At 41.4% G+C, this 14,861-nt stretch overlaps 2 protein-coding genes across 2 annotated transcripts in view; both read left to right on the plus strand.

Moving 5' to 3' along the window:
• LOC140229720 (uncharacterized) overlaps positions 1–1,247 on the plus strand; it is a 79,252-nt gene extending 78,005 nt beyond the window's left edge. The window contains exons 79-80 of the mRNA XM_072309960.1: positions 416–575; positions 1,192–1,247. Of these exons, the coding sequence (XP_072166061.1) occupies positions 416–575; positions 1,192–1,247 (216 nt within the window). The remainder of the gene's footprint in view (positions 1–415; positions 576–1,191) is intronic.
• A 4,790-nt stretch (positions 1,248–6,037) lies between these two features.
• Positions 6,038–14,639, plus strand: LOC140229721 (dynein axonemal heavy chain 11-like). Its single transcript, XM_072309961.1, has 10 exons — positions 6,038–6,254; positions 6,795–7,120; positions 7,674–7,854; positions 8,546–8,794; positions 9,276–9,553; positions 10,143–10,396; positions 11,338–11,626; positions 13,057–13,258; positions 13,684–13,892; positions 14,484–14,639. Exons 1-10 carry the CDS (start codon positions 6,038–6,040, stop codon positions 14,637–14,639), a joined length of 2,361 nt encoding a protein of 786 aa, XP_072166062.1.
• The last annotated feature ends 222 nt before the right edge of the window (positions 14,640–14,861 follow it).

Genomic DNA, 14,861 nt, shown 5'->3' on the forward strand with positions numbered 1-14,861 from the left:
TGTATGGTTGAATCTGTAGCAAAAAAAAAAAAAAAGAAGAAGAAGAAAAAAAAGAAATAAAAGTAATGATGGTAATAATTTTAAAGAAATAAATGGTTGGAAGAAATACTCTTGAGATTCCATTCTCCAAATGGTGTAATAATAGTCTAATGTCTAGTAACCAAACAACACAGAATCTAAGAGTATTAATTTTGTCCTTGCAGGTTTATGAATTTCTATGTACTTGTCTGCATACCATGCTCTCTGTCTAGTTAAAAGCATGGGTCACTGGAAGTTTGAGTAACAGATGCTTGCCTGCTGCATTTCAATCTTGAAATCATGGACAAGACTCTGCAATGTGAAGTTCTGTTGGTCATGATTATGATATGGATTTATATTCTCTAAGATAACTAATGAACATTTTTTCTCTCTACAGACTGGAAATGGAAGTGATGATGAAGATGATCCACACCATGGGAAGGTCGTTCCCCCACCCAGACTGGGGAGTGCCTCAACTCGCATGTCAGAGCGCAAGGTGACCATCACTGAGGAACCTTCCTCAGACCAACCACAGGAAGGCAGCTCAGGAAAAGAAGGTGAGTGATATTTGTTTTGCGTTTGAATGTTGACACCATGTTATTCTTCTTTTATCAAACAAGATCATCGATTAAAAAAAGAACATTCTAGGAAGATACAGACAAGGGGGTACTTGTTTGCAAGAATAACTTAGTATGTTCATATGCAAACTATTGGTTCTGTAATGATTTGGGGGTTTACTTTAGTAATTCTAAAGGCATTTTCATTGTGTTGGAATATCTAGCATGGGGCAACTTCACCATAAGTGTTAGCATACTGTGTTATTGCTAGTAGCACCAATACCAGATAGCAAATTCAGTTCAGTTTTTACACACGATACCAGTTACTTCAATCTTGTGTGCACACCACTACTTCCTAAATGAGTACTGTATCCGCTGAGAACTGGTGGGCATAATACCAGATCTCAAGTTTGTAAGGTCCACCCAGGACAACAAGATTCCTAAAACTGCTTCCAACAAGCTACTGTACTTCATTTGTGTGTGATTAACCCATGCTTTCTTCCTCGAATTGGCTCACATGATGGAGAGCTGTCTTTGCTGATTAGCACAGATGGCTTGAAACTTATTGGCAATGAATAGAGATTACCTAACCCCCTAATTCCCATGTGTGTCACAGTGACCTCCCTGTTTGACTATGCCAGGTACATTGTTACACCTGAGTGGGCTTGCTAACTACTGTATACAAGTAGGATTAGTTGGGATGGATTATACAATGTACTTAGTGGTGATGAAAAAGCATGGCAGGTTAAAGATAATAAAAAGTTTTGGTACCTCAAAAGTTTCCCTGAATTTCCTTGTCTTGGTTTGTGTTTCAGGTTAAAGTACGTTGTCTGTGAGAATTACACGCCCCAAAGTGCTCTCATGTCTTAGTAATCATGCAATAATGGTTTCGTACCAGAGCCGTTGTGGTACCGCGGCGAAAATTATAGTACAATGTAAAATGTATGTGTATTGTACAAAACCACTGACTGCAACCAGCACCGTGCAGCCCCATACGCATAGCTAACAGCGACCAGCAGCCCCATACGCATAGCGTAATGGGGCTTCGCATTGTAGCATTCAGGATCATGAAAGAATTAGTATCGCGGGTAAGAGTCGATTCAAAATCCAAAAATTTCTTCAATTTGAAGACTTACCAAGTAAGTTGAAGTATTGAAAACGGGCTTCGGACAACGTTTGGTTCTGCCAATAGTCCCTTTCTGTTCGAATTGATGACTGAATGTGACTCGGTCGAGAGGACCTTGGGAGAGCTACATACACTGAATACCACGGCCAGCGCATGCGCACACAAACATCTTATCCGTTCATGGATTTGAAATCTGTGTGCATGCATGTGATGTGTTCTCATGCAGACTATTAGCAGACTATTAGCAGAACGAAACGTTGCCCTAAGCCTGTTTTCAATACTTCAACTTAATTGGTAAGTCTTCAAATTGAAGAAATTTTGGGATTTTAACTTGACATGTACCCGCGATACTAAATCTGTCATGATCCTGAATGCTACAATGCGAAGCCCGATTACGCTATGCGTATGGGGCTGCTGGTCGCAGTTAATTGCATGATTACTAAGACAAGAGAGCACTTTGGGGCGAGTAAGTCTCACAGTGTTAGTTACGTGTATATGAAAGGGACTTTAACCTGAAACACAAACTAAGACAAGGAAATTCAGGGAAACTTTTGAGGTACCAAAACTTTTTATTATCTTTAACCTGTTGAAGACGAATCCCCTGTATACTCCAGCAGGTGTCTATGGGAACTGTGAGGTAGAGCAATATCAGCTTGTCGTCAAAAGGTTAAATTACTAAAGTCTGGGAACATTGAGGATTAAATTATGGAGGTACATGATTACACCACAGTGAACAGTATACCGTGTTTGTAGTTTCATATTATATCAAATTATATCATATTATATCATATGATAATTTTCTGATCAGAACAAGACGTATAAGAAATGTTAGAATTAAAGATCCAGATCCAGATATTCATCATAAGATCAAAGTTACATATAAGGCTGTCACTGATGTTCATCATCAGTTTGTCTGTATGAACTGTGTATTCACTGCAACAAATTAAAACATTGCTGTATATCAACAACCGAGGGCAATTTGTCAAACCGTTACAATAAAACAGCTCGACGCCAGAATTTTATCAGTATGAATTCACTTGTTATTTTCTTTTTTTTACGATGTATATAATCTCAGATGGTACTGAACAGGAGGAGGAAGAGGAAGAGGGTACACCCCGGACCACAGCACCAGACATTGTTGTACCAGATGTCCCTACCTTCCCCACAAACGGCATGGAGTACAACAACCTGTCAGCTAATCAGGTCAAGCAGCTTGTAGACTGCCTCACACAGACAGTCTTCCAGAATACTAGACAGTGAGTTTCTCTTTGCATTGTATTGTGTACTGTTTTGTTTGATGCTTTCAGAGATTCCAACCCCACAAGCACAGTAATCTGACCTTGAGATTCTCCCCCTAGAGACCCCTAGCAAACGGGAGACTCCAAGTTAAAGTGCACGAACCGCACATCACGAGCGTGAAGCGCAAAGTTCCTTGCGGTCGGGGTCCAGAAGCTCTAGGGTTAAAGATGCTCTCTTGTGCTATCTAAGGCTTATTTTTCAAAATTCGATTGCAATAAGTGAGAAATTTTTTCAATGCGAGATACAGAGCCAGGGCAGGAGAAATTAAATCTCAAGTGGGAGAACGGGAGATTTTGCAAAAATGGGCTTTCGGTGGGAGATCTCCCATCGAAAGCGGGAGAGTTGGAGTCTCTGTGTTTCTATTTCATACTTTTGTCTTTTCGGTGGGGGGGAGGGGGGGGGGGTTGGTGGTATGTAGGCGGGTAGATGAGAAGGGCAAGAGTTTACTTATTCCATACATTTTTGTTCCTCCATTTCACGTAAGGTGTTTCTTGTGACCTAATTGCTGCTAAATAGTCCCTTTATAGTTCAAAGTTGAGGGTTTCTCACCTTCATTTAAAGCTGACTCGCCTCCATATAATGTATGTGATGTGTATGTGTTTTTTTTTTTGGGGGGGGGGGAGTTACCATATGTGCAGGTGTTATTCATTTGATTTTGATGCTGAATTTTTGTTGATGGATTAAAAATTAATCACTTGTTTCCACTTCTCTCTCTTTGCTCTTTATGTGTGCTTCTCTATCTTTCTCTCTCATCATCCAGGAGCCTGTATGATGAGCACCGTCTCCTCTTCGCCACACTCCTCTGCATCAACATCCAGTATGAGACTACAAACATCTTCTCTGAGGAGGAACTGGCCCTCCTGCTCCAAGGTAAGAAATCTCTTGAGAGACTCGTGAGAACCATTGCACCTTACCTGATGCACCCCTCACTTTGAGTGCAGTCTGTTCACATGCGTAGAATTATGTGTGAAAGTACACTGCTTGTACAGTGAATTTGTAGTTCTCCTCTAGGAATTGGTAGTACTCCTCTTTGAGTGTTAACATAGCTTTTAGTCTTCTTTATTACTCTTTGTTTGCACTTTGTAGTTTGTTTGAATAATGTTTTGAGTGTTTTGCACAAAGTCCCCATGGAGTGTTTTACTTTGTTCTTTTCATCATGGCTGAATGAGATATAAGAATATGAATCAGAAATTATGAGTTTGACTTGTTGACTTGAGTGTTTTTAAACCAGTGTACTGTTTGAAGTGTGCATGTCAGCCTAATTCTCTTTTGACACACTTGTTCACTTTACTTGCCTCACAGTGTCATGATTTTGACAATTGCATGAAATCACTTTTACTTCCTGATTCTTTTTATTATTATTTTCTGACTTTATTCTCACCCTCGAACTTGGAGAGAATTGATACATGATTAGCACCTTTAACAAGACTGTCTTTCTCTAACCTTGTTGGTTATCCGTTTCTTTTCCTGTTTTCGTGTTTGCATTCCCAATTTCCCTGTTTTCTTGCTGTGTTCTTCTACTGTGCGCTGTGTTCTCAATTCCCAAGGTTCCCTGCCCTATAGTAAGGGCGTAGCGCTACGGTGTCTTATTGGTAGTAGGACTTCTCTACCAATAAACAGAACAGGTGGGACCACAGAACTCGTTTTCAGCCCTATCAATGTTGTCTTGTCATGTGTGTTCTTCATGTACATGTAGTAGGCACATTTGCAAGATGGCGCATGAATTCATTTTCTTATCTTTTAGCTACAGTATTTCATTAAAAACAAAAAACAAAAGCAAACAAACAAACAAACAAACTCAACACGACCTTTGTTGTATCTTTTCATTGATAAAACCTTCCTGAAAATGTTTAAATCAGTTTTGAATAACAATCGTGCAGCTCCCATTTTGGTCGGGTCCGTGAGGTTCATTGTATTTCCATGTCATAAGAATTTGAAATTATGATTTGTCTTATGGAAGCATTGAATACTTGTGAGTTGCAACCTTAGGACTGATGGCTAAAAGCCCCCTCTATTCCTAGGACTAGGCATTGAGGAAAAGATACCCTGCCCAGGGGGGAACAGTGGTTGCTGGTGGGGATTTGAACTGGGAACCTCATGATTGATTGCCACTATCCTTACCCACTGAGCCACAACCCCTCAAATTGTCACAACACAGTCATCTTATAACATATCATTAGAAAGAGGTATATAATGCATATATTTCTGTTGCATTTTACCACATACATTTGTACTAGCAGGACTTGCTCTGCTTTTGGCAGACCGTAACCCTCTGTACGTAGTTAATATTTAATGTCTGTCTGTTGTCCCACCTGTCTGTCTGTCTTGTCTGTCTGTCTTTGTTCTTTCTGTTCCACAGTCTGCAGTGTCTGGTTACTAGTGTGTTTATTTGTCTAATATAAATATGTCTTCCACCTTGATTCTATGGACTCAATATTTCTTGAGTTAGACTTTATTTGTAGGCTATTCACTTTTATTGTCATCTGTAAGTTCACACCTAGCTGTTTCACAGCCACCAACATTTTGAGTTTGTTTCATGGTCTCTTTACTACATTTGTAAGAATACAATGTACACTGTATTAGCCACAAAATCTTTGTTCTCCTTTGTATCATTGGAGGATGCAAAAACCACAAATGAAATCAATTATGCATAATGAATATACAGAAATTCAATTGCATACCATGTGCATGTTTATGTGGGTGTCGATATGCAGATGTTAGAGTGTTTTTGAGTGGCAGGTCAGATTAATTCAATATGACATGTAATATTCATGAATTTTTACTTATTAGTGCACTGTCATTCGGCAGTAGTATTTGCTATGCAGAGTATAATATTCTCAGTGTGTCGTGTGTTCACTAAACATGTTCATATACACATGAAATATATGATTTCAGTAATACATTGATGCACATGTACAGGTGTATATCTTTACTTCTCACAGGAGCAGAAGAAAAATTGTGTATCAATGAAGGTGATGCTTAACCCTGTGCTCTTCATCCTCTCCTCCGTTACCTAGGCAACCCGGGGCTGGGCAACATGGAGCTGAGCCTGCTGGACTTTGGCTGTGATGCCCCGCCCCCGCACTTCCTCCCAGCCGACAAGTGGGAGGATGTACTGGCCATCTCTGTCTTGCCGGGGGCCCTGGACTCTCTCTGCGTCCAAGTGGCCGAGATGCCGGAAGAATGGGAGGTGTGGTACAACTCGTCTGAGCCGGAGCGACTCTCTCTGCCCCTAAGACCGGTCACTTCAGCAGGTGAGACAAGAATCAATGCTAGAGGCAAAGATGGCGAGGTGATGTGATATGAAACATAGAAAATAAACAAGAACACCAAACAGTCCACTAGAAAATACAGACAAACCTGTCTTAGCAACCACCTGTCTGAAGAGGCCACCTGCCATATACGACCAATAAAAAAACAATTCCCTTCAAGAAAAAAAGCATGTTATAGAACCTGTCTTCAACGGCCACCTGTCTATAACAGCCACTTTTTCCATCTCCCTTGGGTGACAGTTATAGACAGGTTTGATCGTATCCTGAGGATGAACATGGGCTCCAGCAAGTGAAAACACAACAGGTGTTCTAATCTTTGTCTTCATCTTCTAGGACAGAATGAAGAGACAATTAAAATTCTTTCATATGAATGTTCCAAGTTGGACTTTGGTGGTTCTATTTCAGGAGAGGATTGCACTAGTTATTTAATCTTGTAGTGACTCTTCAATTTAAGTACTTGTTCAGAACATTTTGTATGAGATGTATGTGGACTGATGTCCTATGTACCTCCTTTCAACGTAGGTGAGGAGCGTCCAGTTGATGAGCGAGGTCAGACGTCGGCCCAGAGCTCCCCAGACCTCGGCGGTCTCAACGAGTTCCACCAGCTGATCCTCCTCCGCCTGCTGCGGCCGGACCGCTTCCCCGCGGCCGCCTCCCGCTACGTCCAGCGGCACCTGACCTGCGTCAAGCCCCTCCCCTCGTCTCTAGGCAGTATCATAGGCTCCGCCTCCCGTTGCCTAGGCATCGTGGTCCTCATGCCACCGTCCCCGGCTGCTGGCAACAAGCGTCTCCCCAGTGAGCTCAAGTCTACTGACCGCCCTGTGGAGATCTTAGAGACATATGCTGGAGTAAGTGTTGATTACAGTTCGAATATCTCATTCAGCATATTAGAAACTAGTTAGAATATACACATATGCAGAAATGTATCACTGTGATTTTTAAGTTGTTGATTTTCTGTTTATGTTAACTTCGTATTCTTTTCACATTCACCGTGCAATAGAAGAAAATGGCATCACTCCAGATTGTAATGAAAATTATCGCAATGATAATGTCACTTTGATTTACGACTAAAAGGGATTATTGCTTGTTATTACGGCAGTAAAAAAAAAAATTAGATGGGAATAGGTTGATCACAAGTCCCTCATTGCATTACCTTTTCCTGATGTGTATTCATGGTTTTTGTGCAATGCAATCAACATATAGTAGTAGTAGTAGTAGTAGTAGTAGTAGTAGTAGTAGTAGTAGTAGTAGTAGTAGTAGTACTAGTAGAAGTAGTAGTAGTAATAGCAGAAGATAGTAGTTGAAGAAGGCGTGGTAATAGTAGGTAGTAGTTAGTAGTTATTGTAGTAATCTTAGTATTCATGCTTGATTTATCTCTTTGGTTTTATCGTAACCCTGTAGAAGAAGAGCATTCCCTTCGAGAGGATAGCCATCAATGAGGGCACTGAGCAGCAGGTGGAGGTAGCCATTGATGGCACAATTGACCGGGACGGCTGGCTGGTCATTGAAGACCTTCATCTGGCCTCCAAACTCTTCCTGGCCAACCTGCGGGGCCAGCTGATACGGGTCGGAAATACTGGAGGTAAGACTCATGAGGATGAGGGACGGACAGAAAGATGGTTCTTTAGCAATCAGTCTGCAACACAAGCTGATTACTCAATACACAAGACTGTAGCATTGCTTTATATCTTTACCGGTGTGGACATAGTTTGTGTAGTCACTGTGAAAGACTACTGAGTTGCCATTCCAAATCATGGCTTGTTAATAGCTGTTTAAATCAAATGTACGTCCTCCAATCCTTAAGCAGTGGCTGGCTGTGCTAATGAGTAACGTGTTGCTTGTTTGTGGCATTGATGATTACCTTTCTTTGATTTCATTTTGTATCTGTGGTACACTATTTGCCATGAGAACTTGAAGGGTTTAAGACGTGCTACCAAAGACAGTATGATATAGGCTTCACATACTGTTGGCATTATACAAATCAAATTGTCTTTTGTTAATGCTGTGGAGGGTAACCCAGAGGAAAGAAAAAAGAGAAGCAAAACAGAAAAAACAAACCTTTATTCTACACAACAAGCACACAGGGAGATTTACTCTTTCTATTCCGCCTGTGTTATGTCGGGAGTTCGTCGAAATCAGACAAAGGCGTGTAAAGAGAAGAGAAGGGGATTTGGGTTCTAAAACTGCCAATTCCTGAAGTCAAAATAAATCTCATCTACACCTGGTGTCAATACTGCATTTTGTCATGCTATCCAACCCCATCAACATTCCAGGTCCACTCGGCCTCAGTCCGATCTCCAGCGATGGTCAGGCCCGGGCCTGTATCTGGCTGACCACCGAGCCCTCGTCCAATCTCCCCGAGGAGCTCCTCCAGTGTGTTCGCATTATCTCCTGGGACATGGTGGGGTCACATCTCCTGGAGGGAGAGGAGGGCCAGGCAGCTGGCAGCGTCCTCAGCGGGACCAACGGGACTGCAAGCATTCCCGTTGTCACTCAGAGCAAGGATGACATGCTGAAAACAGGTCAGTGACTTAACCCTGAAAGGGTTGGGAGGAATTCCCTCCCCCCCCCCCCCCCACCCTTAATGGTTTTCCATTGCAGTGATCATTTCTGAACCAAAAAGTAAAAAAAAAAAAAAAAAAAGTGCCTTGGTCTTTCATAATTTTGAGCCCACAGTCTTGTGCATCTATTGATATCAAATAAAAAAAGAAATGGACTCATGGTTATTGCACCAAAGGGCATCTTACAATTGTTTGCATCCAAACAATATCCTGCCATGAATAATTACTAATTCTGAAATCATCTGGCTGTGATATCATTATTGAAATAGCTAAAACACAGCTGGGGTAACAAGTTCTTGATGTTGATTTTATCTCTGAAATTAGGTGTGTAGATCAGGTCCACATTAGGAAACAGAAAGAAAGAAAGACACAGGTCCCATGTCCTCGTATGTGTTCTTCTGTGTTCTGCTTCAATTTCTTTTCTCTATTCTTCCATTTGTAGCCACCATAGCCGCTCTCCAGTCAGTGAACCCATCACACTGGCAGACGGTGTCTGAACAGAGCACCTCAGTGAGAGGCGTGGCCTACGGTGCCTGCGTCGTCCATGCGGTGCTCTTGACCCGGCAGACCTACGGCGCCAGGGGACTCTCCCAGTACCAGGCATTCAGCAGTGTACAGGTCAACCACTCCATGGAGGTCATCCTGGGGTCAAAGTTCATGGAAGCTGGGGGTCAGGCCCCAAGTGGGGCCCTGGAAGAACTTTGTCTTCTCATTACTGAGGTGAGGAAAGAAATCAGTCCAGGGCCAACTATCATGGCAAAGGCTTGCAAGTTCTTAGAATGTTTATGATTTTGCTTTTTCTATTTACTGATGAACTGCGCAAACATGCATTAAACACAAATGTTTAAATAGCTTGTTATTTGTAGATCGTCGTAAGCTATTCAGAGTTTGACTGGATTGAATGGGAAGCAGTATCGTCGCTGGTGCGACAAGACCTCATATCTACAAAATGTCAAATGTTCAGGCGAGCCAAAAACATGGCGGTCAAAGCTCTATAGTGAATGGGATAGCCTTTCCTTTGACATGCTGTGGTGGCTTCACTTTTGGAGTAAGACAGTTGGGATTTGGACCTGACATCACTTAACCCATTATTTGACCATTAATCAAGGAAAGTAAATTTCACCAAATTGCAGGCACAAGGTCTTGTCACCCCAGTGATGATGTGTACTATGTTTACTCTACATGACTGTAATTAACTGATGATGCATGTCACACTTCTTGTGATTAATTTGAAAATCGAAGAAGCCACATAACATACTTTGACAGGAGCCATTTTAATACCAGGCTTTGTACTTTGTGCTCTTTGTAGGTTGTGTATGGAAACATGCTGACCGACCACTGGGACCACTACTACCTCTCCACTGTGGTCAGCCACACCTTGACCGCCACCAGCCGCAGTGGAGGTCAGCTGGTCCTGGGCTCCGTCACCGTGCCGACCCCTCCGGCCAACGTGGACCCTGCCGACTATGCCACCTGGCTGGGGGAGAAGTGGGGAGATGCAGCGAATACCACTGAGGCCATGGGCATGGATGATGGGGTGAAGAAGCTGGTTAACAAAGCAAGGTGCGTGAGAAAGTTTCGAGGGAATAACGAACTATATTACATACGCCATACATTTTTGGCGTAGAATATTCTCTAAATTTGGACCTGTAAGACATTTTAAGGAATGGCTGAATTTGTGATCCAATACCACAGTGACACAATGATAAATGTTGAGTGTTATTACTTTTCAGAAATAAATGAGGTGACTTTTCCCTTTGAAAATGATATACAGGGCATTTGGTTTATGCTTGGTGATAGTTTTTTGCAAGTTGTCATTTTTGCAACTTTCCATTGATTCACAAAAGTCATGAGTGACTTGTATTCACACACCAATGATCAGTTATGTACAGTGGAACTGTTGTTAAAGTTCATGTGATATACGTTTTAACATCTCAGTGGCCATATAGGATTATTCTGTTTGAGGAACTTCTGTAGATGAAACCTATTATCAATTTTTCAAAGGTGAGAGTGTTAGGTACATGGTAGTTCATATTGCTATGTTTTCATATTTCTACCCCATATACGGCATTATGCAGGGAGTCTAATTTTTTGTGAATCAGGAATTCACAACAACTTTATGAGTGGTTAAATCAGTGATCATGAACTACTGCAGGGCATGGAGAAATATACAAATGTACGTGTCGTGTGCATGTCACATTCATGTCAAAATCAGAGTTGATATTTCAGTGCATTATTAAATTTGCAAAATTGCAAAAATAGATCTCCATGAAATATGTGGTGTATACAGTATACCAGGACAACTTGAATGCCATGTTGTGTCTGTTGTGAAATGGTTATCTCATCTTATTGATACATGGTACAATGTACATCCATTTTCCAACATACATTTATATAATAGGTGGATGCTCTGTGGTTTCCTATTTCTGAGCACTTTTTGTCATGCTATTGTACATGTATTGGGACCATGCATGATATCATCTTTACTTCTCTTTTTCCTACAGTGGTCTAGACTTCCTGTCATACTTGGACAACCTGTACGAGCTTCAGCACTCTGGACCTAAGGCTCCCTCTGTGGAGACCCACCCACCGTTTGACTCCACCAAGATCGCCAACGCTGTGGATTCGATCACGGAGAGGCTTCCGTCCATCGTCGACCTCGGCGAGCTCCCCGTCCACATTGTCAACGACGCCCCCAAGTACACCTTCCCCTACCACACACAGTCCCTCATGAGTCTGCTCAGTGCTGCCAGTGTGGAGATGCCACAGAGTATTGGCTTCGTGCTGATGCAGGTATGCAAGACTTTCATGTTATAGCAATTTGTTCCCCTATGTTCCACTTACAAAAAGAATGAAGACCTCCCAGCCATTCTGAATGTAGAGGATAAAAGAAAAAATATTTTGACCATTCCAAGCTTTTGTAACAACAGAAGTTTCCTATTTTTTCTTGATAATTTTACTAAACTCTCCTGTGAGAACTGCTTTGACTTTCTTTACTATTCTTGAGCTAAGTCATCACTACTGTAAAAGTGGAAATTTTTGCAGTGTTGAAATTTTCACGCATTTCGCGCAACCCAAAACTGGCGTGAAAAAAAAAAGCACACAAATATTTGTGCTTGCCATATGTTTCTGTGCATGATGTCTTGATTCCGCGGAATAAAAAACATGAGAAACTCTTCTAACCTGGCCATTCGCAAAAAATTAGTTGCCCAAAAATATCCACTTTTACAGTATTTTTCACTCAGAAATGTTAAAGGGAAGGTAAACCCAAAGAGCAATGTGGATTGAGTGAAAGCAGCAACATTAGTAGAACACATCAGTCAAAGTTTGAGGAAAATCGAACAATCGATGCAAAAGTTATGAATTCTTAAAGTTTTGGTGTTGGAACCACTGGATGAGGAGACTACTAGAGGTTATGACGTATGAGTGGACCACAGCACAAAGAAAATATAAAGAAAGTTCAACAAAATGTCACTTTTCTAGCATTATGAAAGAGCACTTGACTAACCGCTTTCAGAAAGCAGGGGGAATAATTGCTACCCTTAACATATGTCAGTATCAAGTTGATGGAATTTGTAATTTTCATGAAAAATTATTTTTTTGTGGAAATTTCCTTATATTTTCTTTATATTGTTGTCCACTCATACGTCATAACCTCTAGTAGTCTCCTCATCCAGTGGTTCCAACACCAAAACTTTAAAAATTCATAACTTTTGCATCGATTGTCCGATTTTCCTCAAATTTTCACTGATGTGTTCTACTAATGTTGCTGCTCTCACTCAATCTACTTTTGCTCTTTGGGTTTGCATTCCCTTTAAGAGGTCTGAGAATTTGTGTACGAAACTCATTACTCATATATACATAGTTCAAGAGGGGCATGACAGGTAAAACATTTTGCTTTAAAATGTAATCTCTGGGCAGGATTTGTCATCTGACAGATCAGAGCATTATAATGTAGCTACTACACCATGATAATGCTGACCTCTTTACAGTATAAAACAAAGTTGTACTTCAGCTCAGTGTCAAACTCAACTCAAGTGTTTTCCTCAACTCTGTACTGTAGTTTAATCTTTATCACATCCTCCAACTGCATTTTCAAACACCATGCAGTGTCAAAACTCTAGACCCTATGGTGTTTGGTGCCAGATGTTACGAACTTGCCGACATGCAGATTATGAATGACTTGTGTAACAGTGTATTTCGTGGTGTTGTCTGTTCCACAGGAGTGTCACTGGTTTAACTCCCTGCTGTGCCACGTGCGTCAGTCCCTCTATGCCCTAGAGTGCTGCCTGCTTCAGGGCCAGTATGCCATGGAGCCTGCCCTTAGGAGTCTGGCCATGGCTTTACAGCAGGGTATGGTCCCTGCCAGCTGGGTGCATCCAAACAGACAGCCCTGTGGGCACACCATCATCTCGTGGGTCACTCGTAAGTTTCTTGCTGTTCTTAGCATTGTCGCTATTTCGTCCATTGCTCCCTTTTCCTTTCTAAGCCTATGCCAAACTATCATTTCGTCTGGTGAGAATAAGAAGGGCATTCAGTTGCCGCTAAAGCCATCAGTGTTCGATACCATTTAACGTTCTTCTCATTTTCCCCGCACGATTTGGTGCCCTGTGTATTTTCATATATCTCCCGTCTCCTCGCTCATTTACACTTATCTAATACGAACTGAATGCGCATACACTGAAGCTGACATTCATGCATACCTACACACATGAATAGATTTATTTGTTTATTCATTTGTTGTGTTTGTTTCAATTCGTAGGATGAGTCATTTCTAGAATGTTCATATTTCCTTAGAAGTGTTCATTATTAGCCTTACTGTGATGGAAATTTTGTTTGACTGTGACTAGATCTGAAGAGACGTCACACGCAGATGCAGAAATGGATCAAGGAGAGGAAAGTGCCCCGTTCAGCCCCCCACCCCAACGACACACCCATCCCAGACGAGCCGCGTGGCCACCTCATGACCATCTGGATGGGAGGTCTGGTGAATCCCACGGCCATCATCACGTCCCTCCGGCAGGAGAAGGCTGCCCTCGCTGGCTGTCTCCTGACAGACGTAAGTGCCCCCTTTCTGCCAATACGTTCGTACAGCTGAATACACTGCACGTACCTGCAGAATTCTCATTTTGTTGTCACAGTGTTCACAGTGGCATGTGAAGTAGTTGTTCAGTTGAGGGTGTGACTTGTAATTGCAAAATGCCTGTCATGCTTCATATATATTCCCCTCCCTCCTGAACAATAAATGAAATTTTGCAGACGAAATTGTCTTACTGCATAATCAGACTCAAATCTAATGTGAATTGGAGGCATTTAATAATCTCACTCCATGTCAGAGAGTACCAAGCTGTCATTGATAGAAGTACACCTTCAAGTTTGAAGTTGATGAGACAACAAAAGCAGACTCTGAAGTGTAACGAGGTGTCAAAAGTCACATGTGATATGTTACATACATGTATTTATATAATTGTTAAAATGTTCTGTGTCGTAGAAAAATCTGCCTTATTTAGTTTCAATTTAATGTATAAAATATAATTCTCTAGTAATCTGTCATATCAACTTCCTTCTAAAGTTTTTGGTGTGTATTGTTTGTCTATTCAAAGATTGAATTAAAGATTGAAACTGTAAAATGATTCAATTCTGATTGTAGGTGGACATTGCCAGCAGTGTGTCCAAGTCAATGGAGGAGGATAGCTTTGATATCGTCCATCATGGTGGCATGTACCTCAGAGATGTCTACCTGGATGGAGCCTCTTGGGATGTGGAGAAGTGCTGTCTGGCAGAAGCCAAGTATGTTCACTTGTGATAGAAGAATGTTTTCTTGATATACACTCACATAGAGAAATGTAGTTGTAGGTTAAATAATTGTACCATGTTACTATGTTAGTGGAGTACAGGATTGTGATATAAGATACCCAAGGTGCATGTATAAAAGCAATGTGCAGTGAATTTAGATGTACAGGTGTAAATGCAATAAGTTCTTGCTTGTATGGAGTCTGTAGATATATAGATTCATACACATATTGAC

This window comes from Diadema setosum, chromosome 6 (assembly GCF_964275005.1).
Source record: "Diadema setosum chromosome 6, eeDiaSeto1, whole genome shotgun sequence".
NCBI lineage: Eukaryota > Metazoa > Echinodermata > Echinoidea > Diadematoida > Diadematidae > Diadema > Diadema setosum.

Excerpts from the sequence above, each read along its gene's own strand:
- LOC140229721 (XM_072309961.1), top strand. The coding sequence starts at position 6,038 with ATGGAGCTGAGCCTGCTGGACTTTGGCTGTGATGCCCCGCCCCCGCAC. Across the intron at positions 6,255-6,794 it reads AAGACCGGTCACTTCAGCAG|GTGAGGAGCGTCCAGTTGAT; the intron begins GTGAGACAAGAA and ends CTTTCAACGTAG. Across the intron at positions 9,554-10,142 it reads TTTGTCTTCTCATTACTGAG|GTTGTGTATGGAAACATGCT; the intron begins GTGAGGAAAGAA and ends TGCTCTTTGTAG.